Source organism: Ursus arctos, unplaced genomic scaffold (assembly GCF_023065955.2).
Source record: "Ursus arctos isolate Adak ecotype North America unplaced genomic scaffold, UrsArc2.0 scaffold_3, whole genome shotgun sequence".
NCBI lineage: Eukaryota > Metazoa > Chordata > Mammalia > Carnivora > Ursidae > Ursus > Ursus arctos.
In genome coordinates, this window is record NW_026622985.1 from 7,746,548 (window position 1) to 7,769,278 (window position 22,731).

Consider the following 22,731-nt stretch of genomic DNA (forward strand, 5'->3'; position numbering starts at 1 on the left):
ATGCACGAGGCGGCAGAACCGTCTGGTGCTCCCCCTATGATCTCCAACCCGGTTTGCACGGCACAGATTCGTCCACATCTCCCGGGTCAGCTTTAAGGACGTGTTTGTTAACTGGAATGAGGAACTTTCTCTTCAAGCCGAGTGTGACGACTGTGGTGAAGGGCCCCATCTGTCTTACTCCTGGGACCTCTTCCTGGTCAACGCGACAGAGAGGACCCGAATGGAAGGTACGGTCATAGCCACCTTCATTTTGTTAACCCAGGGAGGACTCGGGTATTTGGAGATTGCTGAAAACGTGCAGATTCTGACTCGTCCGGACCAGTGTCCCTGGTCATGCCCACCACACCAAGGCCCCCAGCCCCTCTCCTTCACCCTCATGGGGACGGAGGAGATGCCCGGATGCCACGGCTCAGCCTCCCGCACGTGAGACCGGACCCGGGACTTGCCTCTGTCCCTCGTGGCTCCTGCTGTCCTTGGGGCCAGTCCTCACCCCAGCTCTGCACCCTGCGACTTCAGGCACTTCTCCGAGACATGGTTTTCTTGGGTGGCAAGGGTGCATCCCAGCACTGTGCAGGGCGGTGGCCACGTGACGTTGATCACGTGTGAGAACTTGCCAGCTCTGGGATGGGATGTGGCCTGGGTGTGAACTGGAAGGGAGTGGGGTTCTCGCCGGTGGCATCTGTGATAAGAGAGATTGTTGCAAATGGCAGACAGAGGAGCCTTTGTTTCTGACCTGGGTACGGCTGGTTCCTGGGACAGAAGGTTGTGCGAGCCCACACTTAAACTTATTCTTTATACATTCCACGGGGCCTCACAAAGCTTCCATACACGGGTTCTGAGTACAGCTGACTTCACAGCGAGGGGGACAGGAACACATCGGGGCCATTGTGCCCTTCTTTGCAGGAGAGCCATTCCCACAGTGGGTTTTCCAGAAGCAAAGCCAGGGGGGAACACATGGGAGGAACCGGCACAAGCACCCGGTGGTTAAACTTGCAGCCAAGCCAGTGTCTGTCCAGAGGCCATGCGTCTCCCATTATTGTCACAGAATCTTACTCTGTGACGGCAGCGAGGATGAGCTCACCCTAGCGAAATGTCCTTGTGTTACATCCATAGAAATTTTCTTTGTTGTTCATCCTTGCTCGGGAATTAGACCAATTAGACCAGCACTCTTGAGAGTTGTTACATGAGACGTGGACAGGTGAGCGTGGGTCAGAAGCTCCATGTGCCCAGAGTGTGCCTAGAGTAGGTGTGAATAACCAGGTCAGGCACGCAGGTGCAGGGGGAGCCTGAAGTGAGCAGATCCTGGGGGAGCTACGGCACCAATCCCGCTTCCCCGGGGGTGGTCCCCCGCCTCTGGGTGAAAACCGCGCTCCCTGGCATTTTCTTGGATGTATCCTTCTCGGGTGTGGGTCACGTTTGTTAAAACGGCATGCTGATGTAATCCGTAGACCTTTTTGTTTATTTATTTATTACTTTTTAAAAGATTTTATTTATTGGAGAGAGAGGGAACACAAGCAGGGGAGAAGCAGAGGGAGGGGGAGAAGCAGAGGGAGACGGAGAAGCAGCCTCCCTGTTAAGCACAGAGCCTGATGTGGAGCTCGATCCCAGGACCCCGAGATTGTGACCTGAGATGAAACCAAGAGTCGGACGCTCAACTAACTGAGTCATCCAGGTGCCCCATAGACCTTTTTAATCCACAGAGTTTTTCCAGTCTGAACATCTCACCCTGTTCCGTGTTTGTTCAAGTTCCCTTTTGTAGAACAGCAGGGCTGCTGGGCGCTGCCAGACTGGGGGCCGTTTCGAAGCTGCCAGAGTCCAGTCCGCTGTCCACGGAGCCGAGCTGGCTGGAGCCCCATGCAATGGGCACACCGTCTTCACGGGAGCTGTCGCGACAGACCTGGGGACAGCCAGTCCTCTCGGCCGCAGGGAAACCCTCCTCAGGGCCCAAGGTTGGCGGGCACTGGGTTCCTGCTATGGTGGAGCCTGGCCCCCCTGGGAGTTCGTCCCTGCAGAGCCCATCCCCTTCCCCCTCTGGTAAGTGCCACTGTCCCGTCACATCCACTCGTGGGATGCTCGTAGAGTCTCAGGTCCTTCCTCCCTAACTGGAAACCCTGTCCACGCTATGATAGCCATCTGTGCACATGGCCTCCCTTGTCCCCGTCTCCTTCCCAGCAACCAGTCCTTTCACTTTATCCCTGGTTTTCAAGCTGCCCAGAATTTCATGCCTCCAAAGTTGAGAGAGGAGCTCGTTGTCAGGGAGCAAAGTTGTGGCCCAGAATCTGCCTGTCCCTCATGGTCCCTCCCCAGTGACGCCATCGAGACCGTGCTTTCCCTGGGCTGCAGTCTGGCAGGTGCCACCGCACGCTGGGGCCCCCGGGGCCTCAGGTCAGCTGACGGAGGGGCCTCTGGACTCCTCAGCCCCAGGACAGGACGGCTGCAGGGACAGGACAGTGATGTTTGCAACAGGATGCGCTTGTGTCCACTTCTTCCTCCTGAGAGGAAGGAGCGCAAGGTTCTCTGCAGGGACAGTGGGAGCTTGGAGAGCGAGGGGCCCTGGCCTCAGCCCTGTGCCCAGCTGCTGGCTTATCCTGGGGAAGCCGCACACCCAGACACCCGCTTCTTCCACTGCCGTGGCGATGCAGTGACATGCACAGAGCCGGGTGTGGACTCTAGAATCAGACGCCGCAACCCGTGTGCACGGTCAGGAGAGCTGTGTGGACTTCAGGGGAGTCTGTGGCTTTAAATGACATGTCATGGTTTATTCCTCTTATATAGATTTTGAAGTCTATTACAGTGATATTCAAGAAGCCGTGCCGCCCAGAGGGAGACAGCCCGCCGACTGTGAGTCTGTGATTGGCACCTCTTTCTGGGGCTCCCCACCCCTGTGTCCCCACGCCAGTGTAATCTCTGAAGCCTCCAAAATCAGGAATTCCCCCCTCCCCGCTCTCCCACATCGCGAGCTCCGAGAGCTCCCAGAGACGCAGGGCATGGTCTGACCCGAATCTTCTAGCTCACCCACTGCTGCCCTCCGTGTCCCCTGCTTCAGAACCCCAGGTAGCCCCAGCCCCACTGGCAGGCGCTGCCGCTCTCCCCATGCCTTGGTCTGTGGGTGATGGGTGCTGAAAACACCCCACTTAGCGCCCTTCCCGGGTTGTCACCATGGAGCGCTGCGTCCTGTCCGGTCGGCGTCTGTTTCCTTCCTCGGTCCCCTTCTTCCTGTCTTGGATCCCCTCCAATCCTGTGACAGACCAGTGTACTGGTCAGTGCTTGAAGCAGGTGCACGCGGTGCTCATGGCTCTTTCCCCGGCTGTCCAGCTCTAGCTCTCCAAGGACACGTCCAGGGCAAGTGTGGACTCCCATCCCAGACAATCACAGTGCCTGGCACCCTGGCACGCAGCAAGTGGTTTTTGAATGGACAGATGCGTGGTTGCTGGACGATGTATCTGTGGACAGAAGAGCTGGACGGTTCATGGACGATGTATCTGTGGACAGAAGAGCTGGACGGTTCATGGACGATGTATCTGTGGACAGAAGAGCTGGACGGTTCATGGACGATGTATCCGTGGACAGAGTTGCTTGACGGTCAGGGGACGAGGTATTTGTGGATGGAAGAGCTGGACAGTCAGTGGACAGAAGAGCTGGATGGTCCGTGGACGATGTATCTGTGGACAGAAGGGCTGGACGGTTCATGGACAATGTATCCGTGGACAGACGTGCTCGACAGTCAGGGGACGAGGTATTTGTGGATGGAAGAGCTGGACAGTCAGTGGACAGAAGAGAAGGACCGTTGTGGAGGATTTGTCCATGGGATCTGCTCTGTGTTTTCTCTGGTATCCCCCTCTCCTGCCCCCGTGGTTTCTTTAGGCCTCTCCGTGCTCCCTCCTGTGTACCACACATGTGTGTAAGGGATTGGCTCCACGCTCACAGCAGGTGCCTAATAAGTAACACTGAATGAAGAGAAAACACTATATTCATAAAATTGCCCTTCCTGACGGTGACTCACGCAGAATGGGGGGGTCACGTTCTCCCTGCATCTTCTGTCCATGACTCCGAGCCTGGAGTCTCTTTGCCCTCTGTGGTTGTCCCGCCACACCGCGTGCTGGGTCAGGCAGGAGACTTCCTCTGTCTCTGCCTCCATACCCCACCCCCAGGCAGACAGCCCCAGGTGCTTTCAGGCCACACCCAGACCTCCTCGCCTCCAGGCCTGTTCTGGGCTGCTTTCTGGCACTTTCTCCCGCCTGGTTTCCTTCTTTCCCACCCCTTCCAGCAGTGTCTTAAACCGCTCTCCGGTGTTCACTCCAGAGCTTGTTCTGGCCTCTGGCTGCTCCTCACCTGGGGCACTGCCCATGGGCCCATCGCTCTAAGTCAGCCCCTTCTCTGTGCCCCCCGTCCGCTCCCCATGCCTGGCCATGTCTGTCTTTGCTCATGGTCACCCGGTGCTGTAGTCCAGAGGCGGCCAGTGTCGTCTGGTTTGCTGGGCTGACTTGCTCCGCTGGGCCCCTGGCAGCCGGGCCCCTGATGCTCTGGTGAGCGGCTCTGCCCTGGGCCAGCTCCCGGGCTCAGCGAGCAGGGTATTTGCTGAGCAATTGACGACAGGCAGGAGGGAACAGGCCATCACACCACCCACCACACGGTGACAAAGGACAACTCTGCAGCATGGGTATTTTGATAGGATGTGTCCAGCAACACTGGCATGGTTCTGCATTAATATTTCAGAAGGTCAGTGCGACTTTCTCCCTTGACCATGTGTTGTTGGCTTGCCTTGTCTTCCTAGGGGCCAACGCCAGCCTCCCGGGAGCAGGCTCAAGTTTGAGTGCCACTGGGGGCCACGGGGACGGGGACAACCTGCTGGACCCCTCGGCCCCCCTGGCCGCTGCCAAGCCCACCCTCACGGTGGACTGGCCCAAGTCACCGGTCAGCCGCGCTCGCTTCCACAGCTATACCTCCTCTGGTAGGAGCCCTCTCTTCGGATCCGGGGGTTTTTAGCCCGTTCACAAGGGTTTGGGACCAGCCCGTCCGTCTCTTCTGCAACATTTCCTTTCAATAGGGAAGTCCTTGGGGTCATCATGCCTTTCCTGCTTGGGCATGTCCCTCCGTGGACCGCAGGCCAAGGCTCCTCATCAAAGGCAGAATGGGCCTCTGTAGCCCGCCAGGAGCCGCGTCTGCAGACGGGGGAGGAGCCTGCTAAGCCATGCCCATGCAGGACCCCAAGGCCGGTATCTGGGTGCCCGTGTACGCAACGGCCGCGCCCTCCTCCCTGGGGACGGTCACCCCACAATGTGGGCACAGGGGCACTGCTCCTGTGGGGCAGCTGCCCTTGTGCATTCAGTGGGCTGGCCCACCACCTCTCGTGGGGACACGTGGGACTCCATTCCCCACCTCCATGGAGGCTCTGGGCCTCCCCTGCTGTCAGATGGCTGCCTCTGCCCCCTTTCTCCCCATATTTTGGGAAATGACGGTTTCCTGCATTTCGGGGTCAGCCTCTGCCTGCTAAGGAGGGTACCCCATCACCAGGGGGCAACAGTCACACCCAGATTTAAGAAATGGTTCACAGTCGGTGTCCTCTGAGATGAAAAACCCCTTTGAAATGCCTTAACCATGCCTCGCGGACAAAGTTGATGTGTCAGCGAGCCAGCTTGTATGCTGAACAACACGAAGGACACAGTGTGAGCTCCCACCCAAGCCCTCTCATTGCTGGCAGCTGAGTGTGACCCTGCCCCCCCCCCAGGCCCCTGCTCAGGGCCGCTGCCATCGGGCAGGGGAGGTGGGAGGGGAGGCCCCAGCTCCGTGTAGAGGGAAGGTGGTGAACATCTGGGGGCGTTTGCAGGTAGGAACAAGCACACTCCATGGACTGGGGGGGGGGAGCCAGTGTGGAAGGGGTCTGTCTGCCCCCTGCCCTACAGAGCCCGCTGATGGCGCTCTCCCTGTGGCCGCTTCTTCTCAGGTATCACAGGACACATGGTGACGATAAAGCCGTTCTCACTGAGCCCTGGGGACACGTACGTCCTGCAAGCCTCCGTGGGTATGTTATGCACTCAGCAGGACCTCGTACACGGGAGGATGAGAGTTTTCATCATATTCAGGTTTTTTCTGGAAATTACAGCCACTTCTGACCTCCAGGGCTCTTGTTCCAGAGCGTCCTGACCCTCCCTCCCTCCCCACGGTCCCACACTACTCATTCTTAACTCCTCCTGTGTTTCTGATCCTTATGCGATCACGTGGGTGGTCAGGTCACGGTAAAGGCTGAGATGTTTGCCTTTTAAAAAACCCGAAACGACATGTGTGTTTCTTTGATTTCTCCAAGACAGCTATGTACGTTGATCCTTTCCCTGAATTGGTTGATCATTTCTATGCATGTGTGAAACCCAGAGAGGTGGAGGTGTTTGTAGGGTCCGTGTCCGTCAGCTGCACGGTGACCCGGCGCCCTGGTCTGCCTCCCTTCTGGCCTTTCCATGATGCAATCACATTTTCCTTTTGGGGGCAGTTTTGGACCTTCTGCCCCATTTCTGTCAGTTTTTAGCTCCATATGACAAGGGCAGAGGATCTGACAGTTCACGTGTGCAGACGGGTTGGGGTCAGAGTCCACAGGTTTGGGCTACTTGAAACCCCTGGTATGTTTCCAGGCTTGTCTCCCACATCATCTTCCTCTCACAAGAAGCACGAGGCCGACGGCCTTGCAAAATCCCTCAGTAGGGTCCGTGGGGTCCCCGAGCTTCATTCTCATTCCCCCTGTCTCTGCTGACAGCTTTGCAGACGTCGTCCTGCCCCTCCCATGGTGCATTCGGAAACGGACCCCGGGCACAAGAGAAACAACATTGCTTTTGCTTTCACAAACACTGCAAAGCAAACCTTTGGCCCTCCCTCCCATTGCTGCCGACATTTGTCCAAATTACTAGACTGGGGGCCGTTTTCTTAGGCTATTCACACTTCTTCCGGGTGGGAGAGACTCTGAGCCTCTCTGCCGGAGGCCCAGAGTGTCCCCGTGTGTCCCCGCTCACCTCGCCATGCCCCTGCCCCCAGCAGCAGCACCCTCCCCCGGGCTCCTGCACACACTGGGCTGGGCCATGGACTTGACCCTTCTCTTTGACTTGACCTTGTGTGGGCTGCAGGGCTGTGTCCTCACCTCCTGCGCCCGCCAGAATCCTGCAGAGGGCGGGTCCCACAGATGACCGGCTCCACACCCTGGCAACCGCCCGGGGTGCTCTGTGAAGATGCAGTCATGCAGTTGTGTTTCTCCAGTGTGGGTTTTAATCCTCGCCCTCCTGTCTGTAGCTTCCCCGCACGGGGTACTGGGGAGAGCTCAGCTGTACGTGACACTGAATCTGGCTCCGCGGGACGTGGCCTGTCAGGTACAGCCACATCGCGGCCTCGAGGCTCACACCATCTTCGGCATCTTCTGCATGTCGGGGAGACCGGTACGCTTGGCCACCCCGAGTCTGTCCCAGAGGCTGGGGGCAGAGGCCGCTCTCAGAGAGGGTAGCCAGCTCTCTGGGGAGATGCCGTGGGACGCGAAGCTTCATCCCAGGGACTGGCGGCAGGAGTGCTGACATTACTCCCCACTCTCTCAAGGACACACCACCCCATTCCTGTCCCGATCCTGCTCCTTCTCTCAGAAACCCACCGTGTGCGTCCCTGAAGGGTCCGATCCTGGCCTCCCTCAGGCCACAAATGCCCTGCTCTTTTTTTTTTATCATTAAGTTTTATTTACTTTTAAAAAAGATTTTATTTATTCATTTGAGAGAGAGAGAGTAAGAGAGAGCACAAGCAGGGGGAGAGGCAGAAGCAGGCTTCCCACTGAGCAGGGACCCCCCCCCAACGTGGGACTCGATCCCAGGACCCTGAGATCATGACCTGAGCCGAAGGCAGATACTTAACCATCTAAGCCACCCAGGCACCCCATTATTAAGTTTCAATTTTAATTCCAGTGTAGTTCACACAGAGCACAGTATTAGTCTCAGGTGTACGACTCAGAAATTCAGCGCTTCCCCCCATCACCCTGTGCTCATCATGACAGGTGCACGCCTACATCCCCATCACCTGTTTCCCCATCCCCCATGCACCTCCCCTCTGGTGCCCTTCAGTATGTTCCCTGTAGTGAAGGGTCTGTTTTTTGCTTTCTCTCTTCAAATGCCCTGTTCTGACACCAAGAGCTATAGAGCAATTCACATGAGTGCCCCTCTCTCCCATCCCCCTTCTGTTTTATCCCCTTCTCCCCGAGGAGGTTCAGAGATCTGTGTCTCTGTGGCTTTGGGGAGTTCCCAGCTCCGGAGAGCACACAACCCTGAGTGACAGATGCAGGATTCTCTTGGCTCTGGGTGAGGGGCCCTGGTGGGGGGAGGTCCCGCCACACGTGTGCGCATTCGGGGAGAGGAAGTCAGTACCTACCCCAGCCTGTCTGTACAGGACGCTCTTGGGTAGAGTGAAAGATGCAGGCGTGTGTATTCACTGGGGATGTAATTCACAGTTTATCTATACACTGTTTTTTGCTCCACGTGGAACGGATCCTAGGACTTTCGTTACAAATTTAGTTATCGGATAGGAAAGGCCTCCAAACGCACTCTGCACCATGGCAGAGACAGCCAGTACTACTCTGCGCTGCCAGCCGGCGAGCCCTTGGACGGCTATGAAGGTAAGTCAAGCTGTGGGTTTGGGTGGCTGGCTATGCTCATGGTTCTAAACCTTTCCCCCCCGGCTTCCAAAAACTAGACAATGTTAAAACTGTGTATCTAGAAAATAGAATTTTTATCTGTTCATTTCAAAAAGTGTCATGCTTTTTAGATTAGGTGGATTACCTACTTTTAATTTTTTTGAAAAGATTTTTATTTATTTGAGAGAGAGCGTGCATGAGCAGGGGGGAGGGGCAGAGGGAGAGGGAGAAGCAGATTCCCCGCTGAGCAGAGAGCCCTACACCACACGGGGGCTGATCCAAGGACCTGAGATCATGACCTGAGCCCAAGGCAGATGCTTCACCAACTGAGATCTTAAATTACAACTGAAACATAATGTAAATGCCAAAATGCCAAAGCACATCCTGTATTTATGAATTAAATGTTGAGACCAAGCTGTCCCTTATCTGCTAAGGAAGTTTGTGGTATCTGGTGAAACCTGCATTGGTTGTCAACAGAGCCAACTCGAGGGGCTTCCACCATGAAGGAAAGGCTGGGGTAAAGGGATGCAGAGTTAGGATGTGTCGTTCTCAGAACAAAATCGGCTCTACCGTGCTGACAACCTCCCGGCCCCGGGGGCCTGCCTGCCCTGAGCCCGTTAGAGACACAGCCGTTCAGGAAAATGGCCCCATCTGTAGAACCCCCTCCTGCTCAATAAACCCCTGGAGTCGCTGATCTAGAACTTTCTTTGAGCTGGCCAGGTGAGATTATTTCTGCCTGAGGTCTGAACTCGCTCATCCTCTTGGTTTTCTTAAACCTCTCTTCTCGAAGCCCAGCCAGAAAGCTCTCTTTTTCATGAAACCTTGCCTGACCCCAGTTAGAAACGTGTGCACTGCTCCGGCGTCAGGTCAGAGACGCGGAGCAAAGGCGTTCCGAGCCAGACGCCGGGGTCGGTGAGGATGGGCGCTTCGGCTCTGGGTCACGATGAGCGCGGTGCACGTTGGTTGGATGGACGGACGGAGGTGGTTTTCCTGGGCCTGTGTCATAAATTCCTCCAGAATGAAGCTGCATGGCCCTCTGTCTCCTGGAAACTTTCCTCCAAACGGATGCTTGCCCCCCGCCCCCAGGCTCCGCCACTTCCTGGCATTGGGTATGAAGCCCTGCTAGTGGTTCAGACCTGTCAGGGCCCCTCCCCAGATGCCTGCCTGCAGGGCTGTGTGGGACCCCGTCCTCGGGGGCCTGCAGACCACGGGGCTGGGCAGATGCCCACATAGGACATCGGGGGCAGGGCCTCAGTTCCATGTTGGACGAAAGGGTTTCTTAGCATGAATTTGTAGACCCAAATTTCAGGCCACGGTCGCCGAGCAGTGTCAGGGTGAGTAATGTCACTGAGTCCATTCCCAAAGTGTGTACGAGGCATTACAATGGTCAACACCAGGATGATGGATGCCGATGCGTATCCGACTTCCAGCTTCACAGGAGGGTGAATGCAAGCAGAATAAACACAGTGCAGTAGGTACCAGATCCTATCCTGTCCTGTCTCTTGCGTGAAGGTTCCACAGACTCAGTGTCAGCTTGGAGTCTGGCCTGAACTCTGTGGCTCTCTTCTGCTCTCTGCCTCCAGCCGGAGGACCCATGTTATCTGCGGTGGAATCCCCACCGTACTTGCTAAACTGTAGCTGTCTCGCAGCTGGAATGGGGACCCACCTTCTCCTACCAGCTCAGAATCCTGGGAGGAGAGGGTGGAGCCCAGCATTCACTTGTCCTGGTGATTGGATGGCCTGGCATCCAGGGGCCACATGGGGAAAAGCACCGACCTTCAAAATTAAGTCCCAAATCCTTGGCTTTGTGTTGCGGGTTGAGAATGCTTTCACGCCCCTGGCATGCCTCTGGTCTGCCTTCTGCGTGGTTCCTGCGGCTGGTCCTGCGGCCTCCACGGGCAGCATCATCTGCATGTCTCAGCCCCCAAAACCCTGGGCCTGCATCACAGGCCTGCACCCTGAGGCCCCAGCAAAGCCATTTGCTGCCACGCTTCTGGGGCCGCACGCGGACTTCCCTTCTCTGCCTGTCTCTACACCTGCCCTGCTTCTGTACGTCACTGAGGAGCTGCTTAAAATGTTATCCAACCTTTGATCCTCTGTTGCCGAGTGTGGGTTTCATTCTCGGGTGTCCCACGGCCCCAGTTTCCCGTGGCATCCTGCTGCCGCTGGTGCAAGGGGCCTGCAGGTCAGACGAGTGAGTGAGTGGAGCACTTCCTGGCTCCCGTGGCCCGTGGCGGCCACTTCTGCTGTTCCACCCTTAGACCGCTCCTCTCTCCCGGGGCCTCTGGGGCTCAGTGCCCTGGACCTCCATGTGGTACTTGCTGTTGGAATGCTGACCTCGCCACAAGGATGGGGCAGCCTTGCGCTCAGAGCTCGAGCCTTGCTGTGATGTGATGTCACCGTCCTGGGCACATAGGTCTGCCCCGCAGAGAATCTGGCTCCCAAGGTGCTGCTCTCCACCATGACCCTCCTTTGCCACGTTCCCTTCCAGTCACAGTGTCCACTGAGATCACAGATGGCACAGGCTCCCAGGTGCCACCGTGCGCCGTGACAGTGACCGTGCTGCCCCGTTTCCACGGGAATCTCTGCCTGGACGAGGACACGTGAGTAAGCCACACAGAGACACCCTAACACCTGCCTGTGTCTCCTCTGGAGTCAGCCATAGGCAGGGTACACGGTGGCTCCCAGGGACCCATCTTCTCGGGATGAGCCAAAGAGACAGCAGGGCTCTGCCTCCACAATCCTAACTCCCATCTGCGCGGCGTGTGCACTCAGGGGCGTCCTGGGCCACCATCTGTGCACCATGGGTCCCTTGGCTTCAGGACGCTTACAGAGCTGTGCACCCGCATCCTGAGCCCCAGTGTTTGAGCATTTCCATTGTCCCCTAAACCCGTGGGCTCCTTAGCTGTCACTTTCCTTCCCCCACCATGCAGCTTCCTCCCACAGCCCCAGACGGCTGCTAGTCTACCTCCCGTCCACAGATGGGCCGGTGCTGGACATGTATGCAAACAGGTCACAGCCTGTGTGCTCCTTTGTGCCGGCCCCTCTCGCCAGCTGTGGTGTCTTTGAGTTCCATCCATGTCATGGTGCCGTCACAAGCCCAATCCCTCCTGTGATACTCTGTTGTGGATCCGCCACGAGCTGTTGTCCATCAGCTGGCAGACGTGTGACGTGTTTCCACTTCGGACTATTAGGAATAACGCTGTTAGGAACAGAGGTGTGGACATGTGTTTTCTTTGGTTTTGGGAAGATACCTAAGGGTGGAGCTACTGGCTCCCAGGGTCACCCCATGCGTTTCATGTGGGGAAAGCAGCCAGTCTGTTTTCCAGAGTGGCTGCACCATTCCCACAGGGCCCGAGTTTGTCCCCATCTATACCACACTGCTACTATCTCTTTTTCATGCCAGCATCCCAGTGCTGCTGAAATAGTGTGTGCTGTGCCTCGGATTTGCATTTCCCTCATGACTAAAGGCGGAGAGCTTGCACACATCTAGCTTCGAGAAATGTCTGTTCATGTAGCGTGTTTAAAAATTGGGTTGTCTTTTTCTGATTAAGTTGTAGGAGCTCTTCACATATTCTGGGCGCATGTCCCTTGTCAGAGACACGATTTGTTAATATTTCTCCCCACTCTGTGGTTTGTATTTTCTCTTCCACGTGGTGTCCTTTGAAGCACAGAAGTGTGTAATTTTGATGAAATCCAACAGACTAATTTTCTCTTTTATTTCTTGGTGTATCGATAGAATTTACTGCTGTGTTTCTTCTAGGAGATTTCTAGTTTTTGCTCTCACACTGAGCTCTGTGATCCGCTTTGGCTAACGTGTGTGTGTGGTGTGAGGTAAGGCTCCAAGTTCATTTTTCCTCAGGGAGCTGTCCAGCACCGTGTGTTGAAAAGGTCAATCTTTCCCCCATGAAATTGTCTTAGTCCCTTTGTCAAAAGTCAATTGACCATAAATGCTACGGAGTCTCAGTTCTACTCCCTTCATCTGTGTGTGACTTCATGTCAGTACCACACTGTCTTAATTACTGTAGCTTCGTAGTGAAATCTGAAATTGGGAAGCATGAACCCACTAACTTTGTTCTTTTTTCAAGATGGTTTTGGTTATTCTGGATCTCCTGGTTATTATTTTGTCAATTTTGGCAAAAACCCACGTGGGATTTTGATAGGGATTGCATTGAGTCTGTCAATCACTTTGAGAATATCGTCCTCTTGAGAATATGAAGTCTAACGACCTACGAACAACGTTTTGTCTTTATTTAGATTTTAATTTCTTTCGGCAATGTTTCTAGGTTCCAGGGTACAGGTATTGAACTTTTGGCTAAGTCTAATTACAAGCATTTTATTCTTTTTAGTGCTATTATAAATTGAGTTGTTTGCTTAAATTCGGTTTTTGGATTCTTATTGCTAGTGTGCAGATACACAATTAATGTTTCTGTGATTGGTCTTGTATCCTACAGCCTTGCTAAACTCATTTATTTGTTCCATTAGCTTCTTAGTGCATTCTTTGGGGTTTTTCCATGTGGAAGAGCATGCCATCTACAAAAGAGTTTTACTCCTTCCTTTCCAATCTGGATAACTTTTTTTTTTCTGGCTCAATTGCCCTGGTGAGACTCTTCTAGTTCAATGGTGAGTAGAGGTGGCAAGTGTGCATATTCTGGACTTGCTTCCAATCTAGGCTGGAAAGCATTCCGTCTTTCACTACTAAGGGTGATGTTAGCTGTAGGTTCTCCATCGATGTATTTTTTGAGGTGAAGAAGTTCCCTCGTAGTCCTAGATTTGGGGTATTTCTATCATGAAAGGGTATTGGATTTTGTCAGTGCTTTGCTAGAACTATTGAGATGACTGTGTGAGTTTTGTCCATTATTATGGTAATTACCTTGACTGATTTTCATACTGGAGCTCCTCTTGCATTCCTGGCACAAACCCCACTTGGCCATGGTGCATGGTCCATGATCATGACGTAGTGTCCAAGTACAGTCTGAGTGTGCCCCGTGCTGTGGTTGTGGGTTTGGATCCTTGCGAACCTCCAGCCCACGGTAGCCACAGCGACTCTGCCCTGTCCTCCCTCGCTTGCCATGAAGTGTCTCTGTCATTCTGCTTGGCGGCTCTGCCCATCTCAGCTCTGATCAAGGGTTTTATGGAATTCTGATGGTCTGCCTCACTGTGTCTTTTTTGAGTTTCTCTTGCACAGACCATCTATCCTCTGAGCCATCCCCTGTCTGTCCCATCTGTCCCGACCCACCCACAAAGCTTTCCATAGCAAGTACCCCTCCTCTGCTGGTAAGCAGGCTGGAAAGGTTCACCGTGTGTGGGAGCAATCCTGGTAACTCTTGGATTTCCTGCAGCTATAACTCCAGCCTGAAGCACCTCTCCACCCTTCAGCTGATGGGCAGTTACACAGAGATCAGGAACTATATCACCATGACGACCAGGGTCCTGACTCGTTGGGCTGCAGAGGACCGAAGTCCCTCGTGTGGCCAATGGTCACGAATACAGGATGCGCTGATCTCTTCCGCGAGCAGACTGCCTTCCGCAGATCAGGTACGGGCCGGAGCAGGGCGGGCTCGGTGCCTGTAGGTCGGCGTCTACGTGGCAGGGCCTCTGACTGGCTGGCTCACCAGCCAGCCGCCTTGCTTGTGAAACACAGTCAAGTAATGGGAGCAGGACGGCCAGCCGGCGTGGCCTCACTCGTCTGCTCCTACTTTCACAAATGCCGTTGGTTCATAAAAGTGAGACCGTGCACAGCAATATCACGCAGATCATTCTGCTCACGTTTCTCTAAGTGCTGCGAATCCCATCTGCCTTTACCTCGCCCACAGTGGGATGACAGCGTTAAGTGTGTGATGACATGCAGCTTCTAAGGAAATGAGCATGTATTCAGATGTCACTGTCCTCCTGCCCCCAATCGCCACCAGAGAGCACTCGCATCTCAGAGCATGCCTCACGTCCCTGATGATGCTCAAACCCATACTGTTTCTCTCTCCGTGATGCCTCTCAGCCTTTTCCAGAATTTCCTGAGCTCTGTCCTCTTCTCTCTCCCCTCCGGTCACACTCCCGCTGGGCTGCGGGAGGCCAGTGGCCAGTGGACGCCCAGATGACACAGGGCCCTAGTAGGCAATGCGGGTCAAGGGGTTCGGTCCCTCCCCCGTCTCTTAGCTCAGAAACCAGGACCCACTCTGTCTTCAGGAGCACGCTGCGAACGAGGCAGCTTTGAACTCCATAACTAACTTTTCCCTCTTGTGTTTGCTTGTTTCTCCGGGTTAGCAAGAAATGAACGATTCCGTTCTCATGTTGAGGGACCTCCTACGCTTCCCTCATAAGGTGAGTGCTGTGTCTTTCCATGTATTCTCCTGCCTTTTTTTTCTTTCTTAATTGGGAGGACTCGATCAGTTCTCAAAGAACCTACAGTGCAGGGTTACGTTTTGATGCTTAAATTAGAAATGGAACTTGCCCTGAGAATTCACTTGAATAGCATTGCCCATCCCAAATCACTGGGGAGGAACTTCTTCCCTAATACAGAAATTAGAAACCTCAAAGTAGAAACGGATTCTGACAGTATCATCCGTGCTGTAGATACTTCTGGTAAGGGCATCGCTGTCTGTTCTTAATCCGGGTAGCGGGTTTTCCAGCTCAGCCCTTCTTTCTTTGTTTTCAAGTTGTTATTTAAATTCCAGTCAGTTAGCATACAGTGTAATATCAGTCCAGGTGTACAATATAGTGATTGAACACTTCCCTACCTCACCCTGTGCTCATCACGACAGGTGCACGCCTTCATCCCCATCCCGTTTCCCCGACTCGCCCATCTCCCTCCCCTCTGGTCACCAGCAGTGTGCTCTCTAGAGTCAAGAGTCTGTGCTGCGTTTGCCTCTCTTTTTTTCCCCTTTGCTTATTTGATTTGTTTCTTAAATTCCACATATGAGTGAAATTATATGGTATTTGTCTTTCTCTGACTTATTTCGCTTAGCATAATACTCTCTAGTTCCATCCATGTTGCTGCAAATGGCAAGATTTCATTCTGTTTGATGGCTGAGTAATATTCCATTGTGTATATGCACCACCTCTTCTTTGTCCATGCATCAGTCGATGGACACTGGGCTGTTTCCATAGTTTGGCTATTGTCGATATTGCTGCTATGAACAGCGGGGTGCAGGTGCCCCTTCGAATCAGTATTTTCGTGTCCTTCGGGTAAATACCTAGTAGTGTGATTGCTGGATTGTAGTGTATTTCTAGTTGTGATTTTTTGAGGAACCTCTATACTGTCTTCCAGGGTGGCTGCACCAGTTTGCATTCCCACCCACAGTGTAAGAGGTCCCCCTTTCTCTGCATCCTTGCCAACACCTGTTGTTTCTCGTGTTAATTTTAGCCATTCTGACAGGTGTGAGGTGGTGTCTCATTGTTATTTTGATTTGCATTTCCCTGATGCTGAGTGATATGGAGCATCTTTTCACGTGTCTGTTGGCCCTCTGGATGTCTTCTTTGGAAAAAAGTCCGTTCATGTCTCTTCTTCCTTTTTTTTTTTTTTTTTTTTTTTTTAGAGAGAGAGAGCGCGGGGGAGAGGGAAGGAGAATCTCGAGCAGACCCCCCCTGCCCCCCCACTGAGCGTTGAGCCTGACATGGGCCTCAATCTCACAACCCTGAGATCATGAGCTGAGCAGAAACCAAGAGTTAGATGCTTAACTGACTGAGCTACCCAGGCACCTCTCTTCTGCCCATTTTTTAACTGGATCATTTGTATTTTGGGTGTTCAGTATTGTAAGTTCTTTATAGATTTTTGCACCCCTTCTTTCTTCTCAAATCTCTGGCTCCCACTCTTGAGCTCTTTGCTGCTTTTTCCATTTCTCCCTCTCTGCGGGACGGTCCCCAGCTTTGTCAAAAGGTCACTTATTGACAGTCCCTCTGATGCCACCCCATTTCTGTGCCCCTTTTCAGAACAGAACCTGCAGAAAGTGGGCTTTCCTCTTGCTGTGGTGCAGGTGCATGTTGGGATCTGGCCTTCGTCCCCACCACCACACGGAGCCTGCTCCTGTCCCAGCACCTGCAAACTCCCCTGCTGCCCAGTCTGCCCTATCAGGACTACCCCCCCCCCCCCCCCGCTGGGGACAGCCTCTTTACCTGTGGCTGCGGTGGGCTCCTCCCTTCTCCTTTGCTTGGTGGGTGCCTGAGGGCTATGTCCCTGGCCCTACTCTCTGCACTTTCTCTCTGGGAGGGGGTCTCATCACAGCCTTTTCCGTTCAATCCAAGTGACGGCGACGCTGCACTGTGGTCTCCACCCCCGCCCTATACCCGGAGCTGCAGCCTCATCTGTACAACCATCCGCTGGTCCCGTGTGCTGGTGTCTGGTGTCCGTGCTCCCCCATCCTCCTCCCCTTCCCCTTGCCCCATCCCCTTCCTCCCTGTCATCCCCTACTTTCCCTGCTCAGGGCGGCAGCACCTCTCCCTCCCCATGTCAGCCAAGCCCAGGGGCCGCCAAAGAAGCCCCCTCATCCTCCTCTGTCCCTGTGAGTAAAGTCTGGTCAGTTCTTCCTCAGAAACATACCTGGAAACTTCCTACCTCTGTTCCTTCTGCGCCGTTCACCCCAATCCAAGCAGATGACCTTTCTCATTCCACACAGGCTGTCTGTGTCCAACTGTGCTCCCTGCCTCCCCGACTGTGCTCCCTGCCCCCCGACTGTGCTCCCTGTACCCCCGGCTGTGCTCCCTTTCCCCCGACTGCTCCTTGCCCTCCAACTGTGCTCCCTGCCCTCTGATTGTGCTCCCTGCCCCTCTGACAGTGCTCCCTGCCCCTCTGACTGTGCTCCCTGCTCCTCTGACTGTGCTCCCTGCCTCCCCAGCTGTGCTCCCTGCCCCTCTGACTGTGCTCCCTGCCCCTCTGATAGTGCTCCCTGCTCTTCTGACTGTGCTCCCTGCCTCCCCAGCTGTGCTCCTTGCCTCTCTGACTGTGCACCCTGCCCCCCGACTGTGCTCCCTGCCTCCTGACTGTGCTTCCTGCCTCTGACTGAGCTCCCTGCCTGACTGTGCTCCCTGCCTCTCTGACTGTCACAAGCAGCAGCAAAGGCAGTTTCTCAGCCTGAATCCACGAACACCACCCCACGGCTCTAACCCTCATGTGGCTTCTCCCGGCTTGTGAGGTCAGACCCAGACAGCTCGCTGAGTGGGCTCCTGCCCTTGCCGTCTTCCCCTGACTGTTCCCTGCACCCCGGGCAGCCCGCAGGCGTCCCTCCCTGCCCTATTCACGGCCCCTCAACGACAGAGAGCTTTCCCTTCACTCAGCGCACGTGCTTACCTGTCACCCTGTGGAGAAGCTCCTGACCCGCGGTCTGCAGTCACCCTCTGCTCCTGCTTAGCGACTTCAGGACCTTCTCAGCTGTCAGCTGCCTTATCACTTCCCTGTTGCCTCCCCTCCCTCGTCGGAGCACCCCCCCATGCACGCAGGGCCCTTCCATTCCTGTGCACCCCATAACCACGGCAGCGATGCCAACCCAGCCCTTCAGACAGAGGGAATGAGTGACGACGTGGACAGCCCTGTCACCCTGTTCCCCTCCCTCCTGCCCGACTCCCATCCTCACCACCTCAAACTGCTCCACGACAGCGGCCACACCTGGGCTGGAAGGCCGGCCACCAGCGGTGACACATCCCTGTGTGAGTGCTGGAGCCGTCCTCAGAGCAGACACATTAGCTGGTGACCCTTGCTGCCTTTAAAGCATTGCTGGCTTCCCAGCAGCTTGAGGACATCAGTTCTCCCGTGTCTCACCGTTGCACTTGACCTGTCTGCGGTTCCTTTGTCGTCACCTTGCACCTTCCCCATGGCCGCTTGCCATGCTCCTGTCGCTGAACATCCCTGTATCCCCGAGACAGAATGCTCTCCCTCAACCCGGAGTGCTCCTACTAGTACTAGCATTATTTTCTCCTCCAGGCGAGGTTCAAATGTTCCCTTCTCTGTGGACTCCAGAGCCCATTAGCCAGAGTCTCCTTTCTCTGGACAAACCCGCTCATGACTGAGACCGGGCCCTGTAGCACCTGTGACACACGGTTCCTTTCTGCATGTCTGTCTGCTCCCTCAGACTGGATTGGGTCAATAATGAACCAGCTCTGGCATGTCAGCGACCCGATCCAACCCAAGTCTGTCCCCCTCACACATGCAGGTGTTCAGCTGGAGGGCTTTCTGGGGCAACGCAAGGACGCGGCTCCTTTTGTGCTCCCAGCACCTCCCTTCTGGCTTCCGGGCTGGAGGAGGGCGTGAAGAAGGGGCACCACTTGTGGACGATGTTGCCTGGAGGTGCCACCCCTCACCCATCAAGTCCCCCGGGAGGACCGGTCCCAAGGTCACTCCTGGGCTCCAGGCTCCCGGGGATGGAATTACCCCCCGCTGGGTCAGGAGGCTGAGCCTGCTAGAAGCCAGACCCCTCGGCATCGGTCTCCCTCACGTGTCTGCACGCCCCAGGGTCAGCCACGATCCTTGGCTCAGGGCTGCACAAACCTGAGCATGCCTGTCATTTATAGAAACCATTTCCGATCGCTTGGGTGGAAAACATCCAGTGTGAAAGTGGCCATGATGTATTCCTTAAAGCGTTTGTTTGAGTTCAGGTAAGCAAGTAAGAGATTATGCTTTCCATTTTGATGATAAGTCACTTCGGGTACGGGCCCTTAGTAGCCTTGTCAGTGTTATTTCCAGGCTAGTTTAATTTTACTGCTGGCGAGCAGAGTTTCATTTCAGGAAGTATTTCCAAAACATTACCGTCTCGGTTAAACAAGATGACTGCCAGGAAGTGGGATCTTAATTCCGTCTCATCGGTGTGCATTTATCAGCGATTCCGGGAGCTGCTGAGGCACAAAGCAGGAGATCGTTGAGTCCTGTCTTTCGGGCACTGGTGATCGAGGCTACATGTGGGAACACATAGGCTTCAGTTAACGTGCCAGGTCCTGTAATGAGGAGGGTGACAGAATGTTCCAGAAAGGTGCTGGTGCGGAGAACTTTGCCTGGCGGATGTTTGAAATTGGTTTTAAAAGATAAGTGGGAAGAATCGTGATTTATATTGTTCAAGGTGACCGTGGCCTCATGGGTATGTATTCCTGTCGGCAATACATACTGACGTGTTGATAGGTAGAAGTAATACCTGAGATTTGCTTTTAAATATTGTTTCAGAAGTCCAGGGAGGGAGGGGCTCCTTGGGGGCTCCATCGGTGAAGCACCCAACTCTTGATTTTGGCTCAGGTCATGATCTCAGGGTCGTGGGATCAAGCCCGGCGTTGGGCTCCGTGCTGGGTGTGGAACCTGCTTAAGATTCTCCCTCTGCCTCTACCCCTCCTGCTGTGCACTCTCTCTCTCAAATAAATAAATAAATCTTTTAAAAAAACCCAAACAAACAGAAGTCCAAAGAGGGACAGAACATGTATTGTGATGAGTAATGGTCACAGCTGGGAGGGAGCCTGTCATAGCACTGTATTATTCTATTTCCATGTATGTCTGAAATGGTCCCTGCTAAGCATTTAGGAAAAGAGAGGAGTAGGATTTTGCCAGCAGACGCAGGGTCAGGGCACTGCAGGGAGAGGTCTTGGTTCTTTGGGAACCATAACTGGGTCTGTGTGCTCCAGATACCTATAGGACGCGGTGGGGCCCATTTCAGAAGGGTTTGAGAAGCGGTTGTTGGGTTTAACCAAGTAGCATCTTAGCATAAATGGCCGTTAGAGACGTTTATTTTCTGTGGTCATTTCATGGGTCAGGAAACTGAAGACCAGAGAGGAAATTGGCACCAGTGATGTTGGCCAAGAATCCACTAGACACCCAATCGGGCTTGAACCCTGCTCTCTCAAGCCTTGGAGCTACTTTTTAAATTTCCAGCAGTGATAGAAGAGGCGACTCTCCCTCTGCCTTCTCTCTTCCTGCAGTTAAGCTTTAAGAGCGCGGTTCTCATCCTCAAAGCTGCCCGGGCGCTCCTGTCTCAGAATCTGCTGTCTGGGAGGCTCGTGGTGGACGAAGGGCCGATGCTTGAGCTCATCCTGCTGGTGTCTGAGGTCTTGGAAGCATCTGACCAGGAAAAACCAAGGAATGCAGGCTACCTACAAGAGGAGGGGATTAAGGTCATCTCGGATCTCTTGTTGGTAAGCCTGACTTTCTCTTCACCAGTAACAGCCATCATGTCTGCTAACTGCTTCTAGAAACCAAAAATACAATTGGTTCCGGAGGTCCTGTGGTGATTGTTCTGGGTGGTCGTGGGGTCCTTGGAAATTTTTGGTTTGAATTTCAAGCGTTTCATGCAAATCTTGTCATGTTTCCATGAAACACTGCTCCTGCTCCATCCTTCCGTGCTTCGGGAGATTTCCTTCTGGGGTGTCTGGGGAGGCGCATTTCTTTACACACGTTCTGCTTCTTGAGGAGCAAAGTGAAGTAATGCAAAGGATTTCTAACATGCATTAACGTAAAAAGCAGCCCTCTGATATCAACTACAGAAAAATCTGCCAAAGTTTCTTTCTGTTGCAGTAACTATGGGAAATTGGGATTTACTGGGTTTTTTCTCCGTAAGAAATGGCCAAAGCTTTTAAGAAGCAGTAAGTTAATAGACAGGTTCTGTCTCTCCTCTCCTACCCATCTGTCCTCCCTCCTGCCCAGACCTACTGGTTTACCTTACATTTGGGAAGTCAGAAAATAAACAAACGCTCCATCTGCATCTCGTAATAGCAACCAGGATTAACAACTATGCATTAAGCTGCTGCACGCCGAACACCTCTCGTCACTGAGCCCTGCAGTGCGGTGCTGAGGTCCACTGCCAAGTGCACGGGGTGTTCAGGCTCCTTCTGGATGGGCTAAGAAGCCACAAGACGCAGAATAGAAGTATCACACTTGTTGCAAGATAAATGAAATCTCAGGAAGATGTGTCAAAACCAAAGAAAACAGTTTGTGTTTTATTGTTATTGGGCATTTATATCTTTATATCAAAATGTTTGCTGGGGCCCATGAATCCCAACCGTCTTTCCCACTGTTTGCTGCCTCGCCTCTGGTTCCGGATCCCAGATAACTTGCTCATTTGCACTGCGAACGTTTGACTGTCTGGGCTCCGTTTCAGGATGGCCTCTATGCAAACGAGGAGAATCAGCTCCACGTCAGCGCTGGGCACATGGAGTTCCACGTGCTTCTTCATCGTGACCTGCAGAGCTGTGTGCAGAGCCTGGGCTCCGTCCAGGTGCATTTACCTGCAGACCTGGCTGCACGGGGTCCTGCAGGGGCGGAAATGCAGAGCCCGTGCTACATTAGCCAGCTCGTGCTCTTCAAGAAGAACCCGTATCCAGGGGGCCGAGCTCCTGGTCAGGTACAATACAGCAAGTGACCAGTCCCTTCCAATGACCAGCCCCAACGTGCAGTAGTGATGCTTTGATGACAAAGAAGGGACCACGGTGGTAGGAACGCCTGGGGGGCTCCGTCAGTTGAGCATCTGCCTTCAGCTTGGGTCATGACCCCAGGGTCCTGGGATCGAGCCCCACATCAGGCTCCCTGCTCAGTGGGGAGTCAGCTTCTCCCTCTCCGTCTGCCTCTCCCCCTACTTGTGCTCTCCCTCTCTCTTTCTCTCTGTCAAGTAAATAAATAAAATCTTAAAGATTTTATCTGAAGGACCCCAGGAATGGCAGGGAGCTGGGGGGACAGAGCCTGGCATTTTCTGTGTGTTCCACACCCCCCAGCCTGGATCAAGTACCTGACAAGGTCTGATGAGTGAATGCACCAATTAATGGTGGATAGCTTCTTTGGGTGACAGACACTCATCTTAGAAAACATTGGTCTTTTATTATTTTTCTAGGAAAATAGACACAGTTAACCAGCCTATGAAAATCATTCAGACTAACGAGCAGTCAGGAAATAGAAATGCAAGTGATTTTTTAGCGCTCAGCAGTGCAACTCTTTAAAGAGACTTATGCTCTGTGGAGGTGCAGCGAGCGGGCGTCTGAGGCGTGTGCTCCCTGCGCAGTGCTCACAAGATGCTTCAGACACCAGACCTGCTGCTGCACTTGCAGGAATCCACAGAGGAGATGAGAAAAGAGTTATTCAAAGCAAGACGTGTAGCTTTCTTTATTCAGAACAACATGATTCATGATAACCC

General features: G+C 53.8%; 1 protein-coding gene across 1 annotated transcript in view; it reads left to right on the forward strand.

The window, feature by feature from the left end:
* The window catches only part of PKD1L1 (polycystin 1 like 1, transient receptor potential channel interacting), a 112,296-nt gene that overhangs the window by 41,980 nt on the left and 47,585 nt on the right, over positions 1-22,731 (forward strand). The window contains exons 16-27 of the mRNA XM_057304560.1: positions 67-227; positions 1,747-2,034; positions 2,776-2,841; positions 4,775-4,951; positions 5,945-6,022; positions 7,273-7,415; positions 8,509-8,629; positions 11,139-11,250; positions 13,990-14,185; positions 14,909-14,965; positions 20,531-20,743; positions 21,706-21,948. Coding sequence (XP_057160543.1) covers positions 67-227; positions 1,747-2,034; positions 2,776-2,841; positions 4,775-4,951; positions 5,945-6,022; positions 7,273-7,415; positions 8,509-8,629; positions 11,139-11,250; positions 13,990-14,185; positions 14,909-14,965; positions 20,531-20,743; positions 21,706-21,948 — 1,855 coding nt within the window. The remainder of the gene's footprint in view (positions 1-66; positions 228-1,746; positions 2,035-2,775; positions 2,842-4,774; positions 4,952-5,944; positions 6,023-7,272; positions 7,416-8,508; positions 8,630-11,138; positions 11,251-13,989; positions 14,186-14,908; positions 14,966-20,530; positions 20,744-21,705; positions 21,949-22,731) is intronic.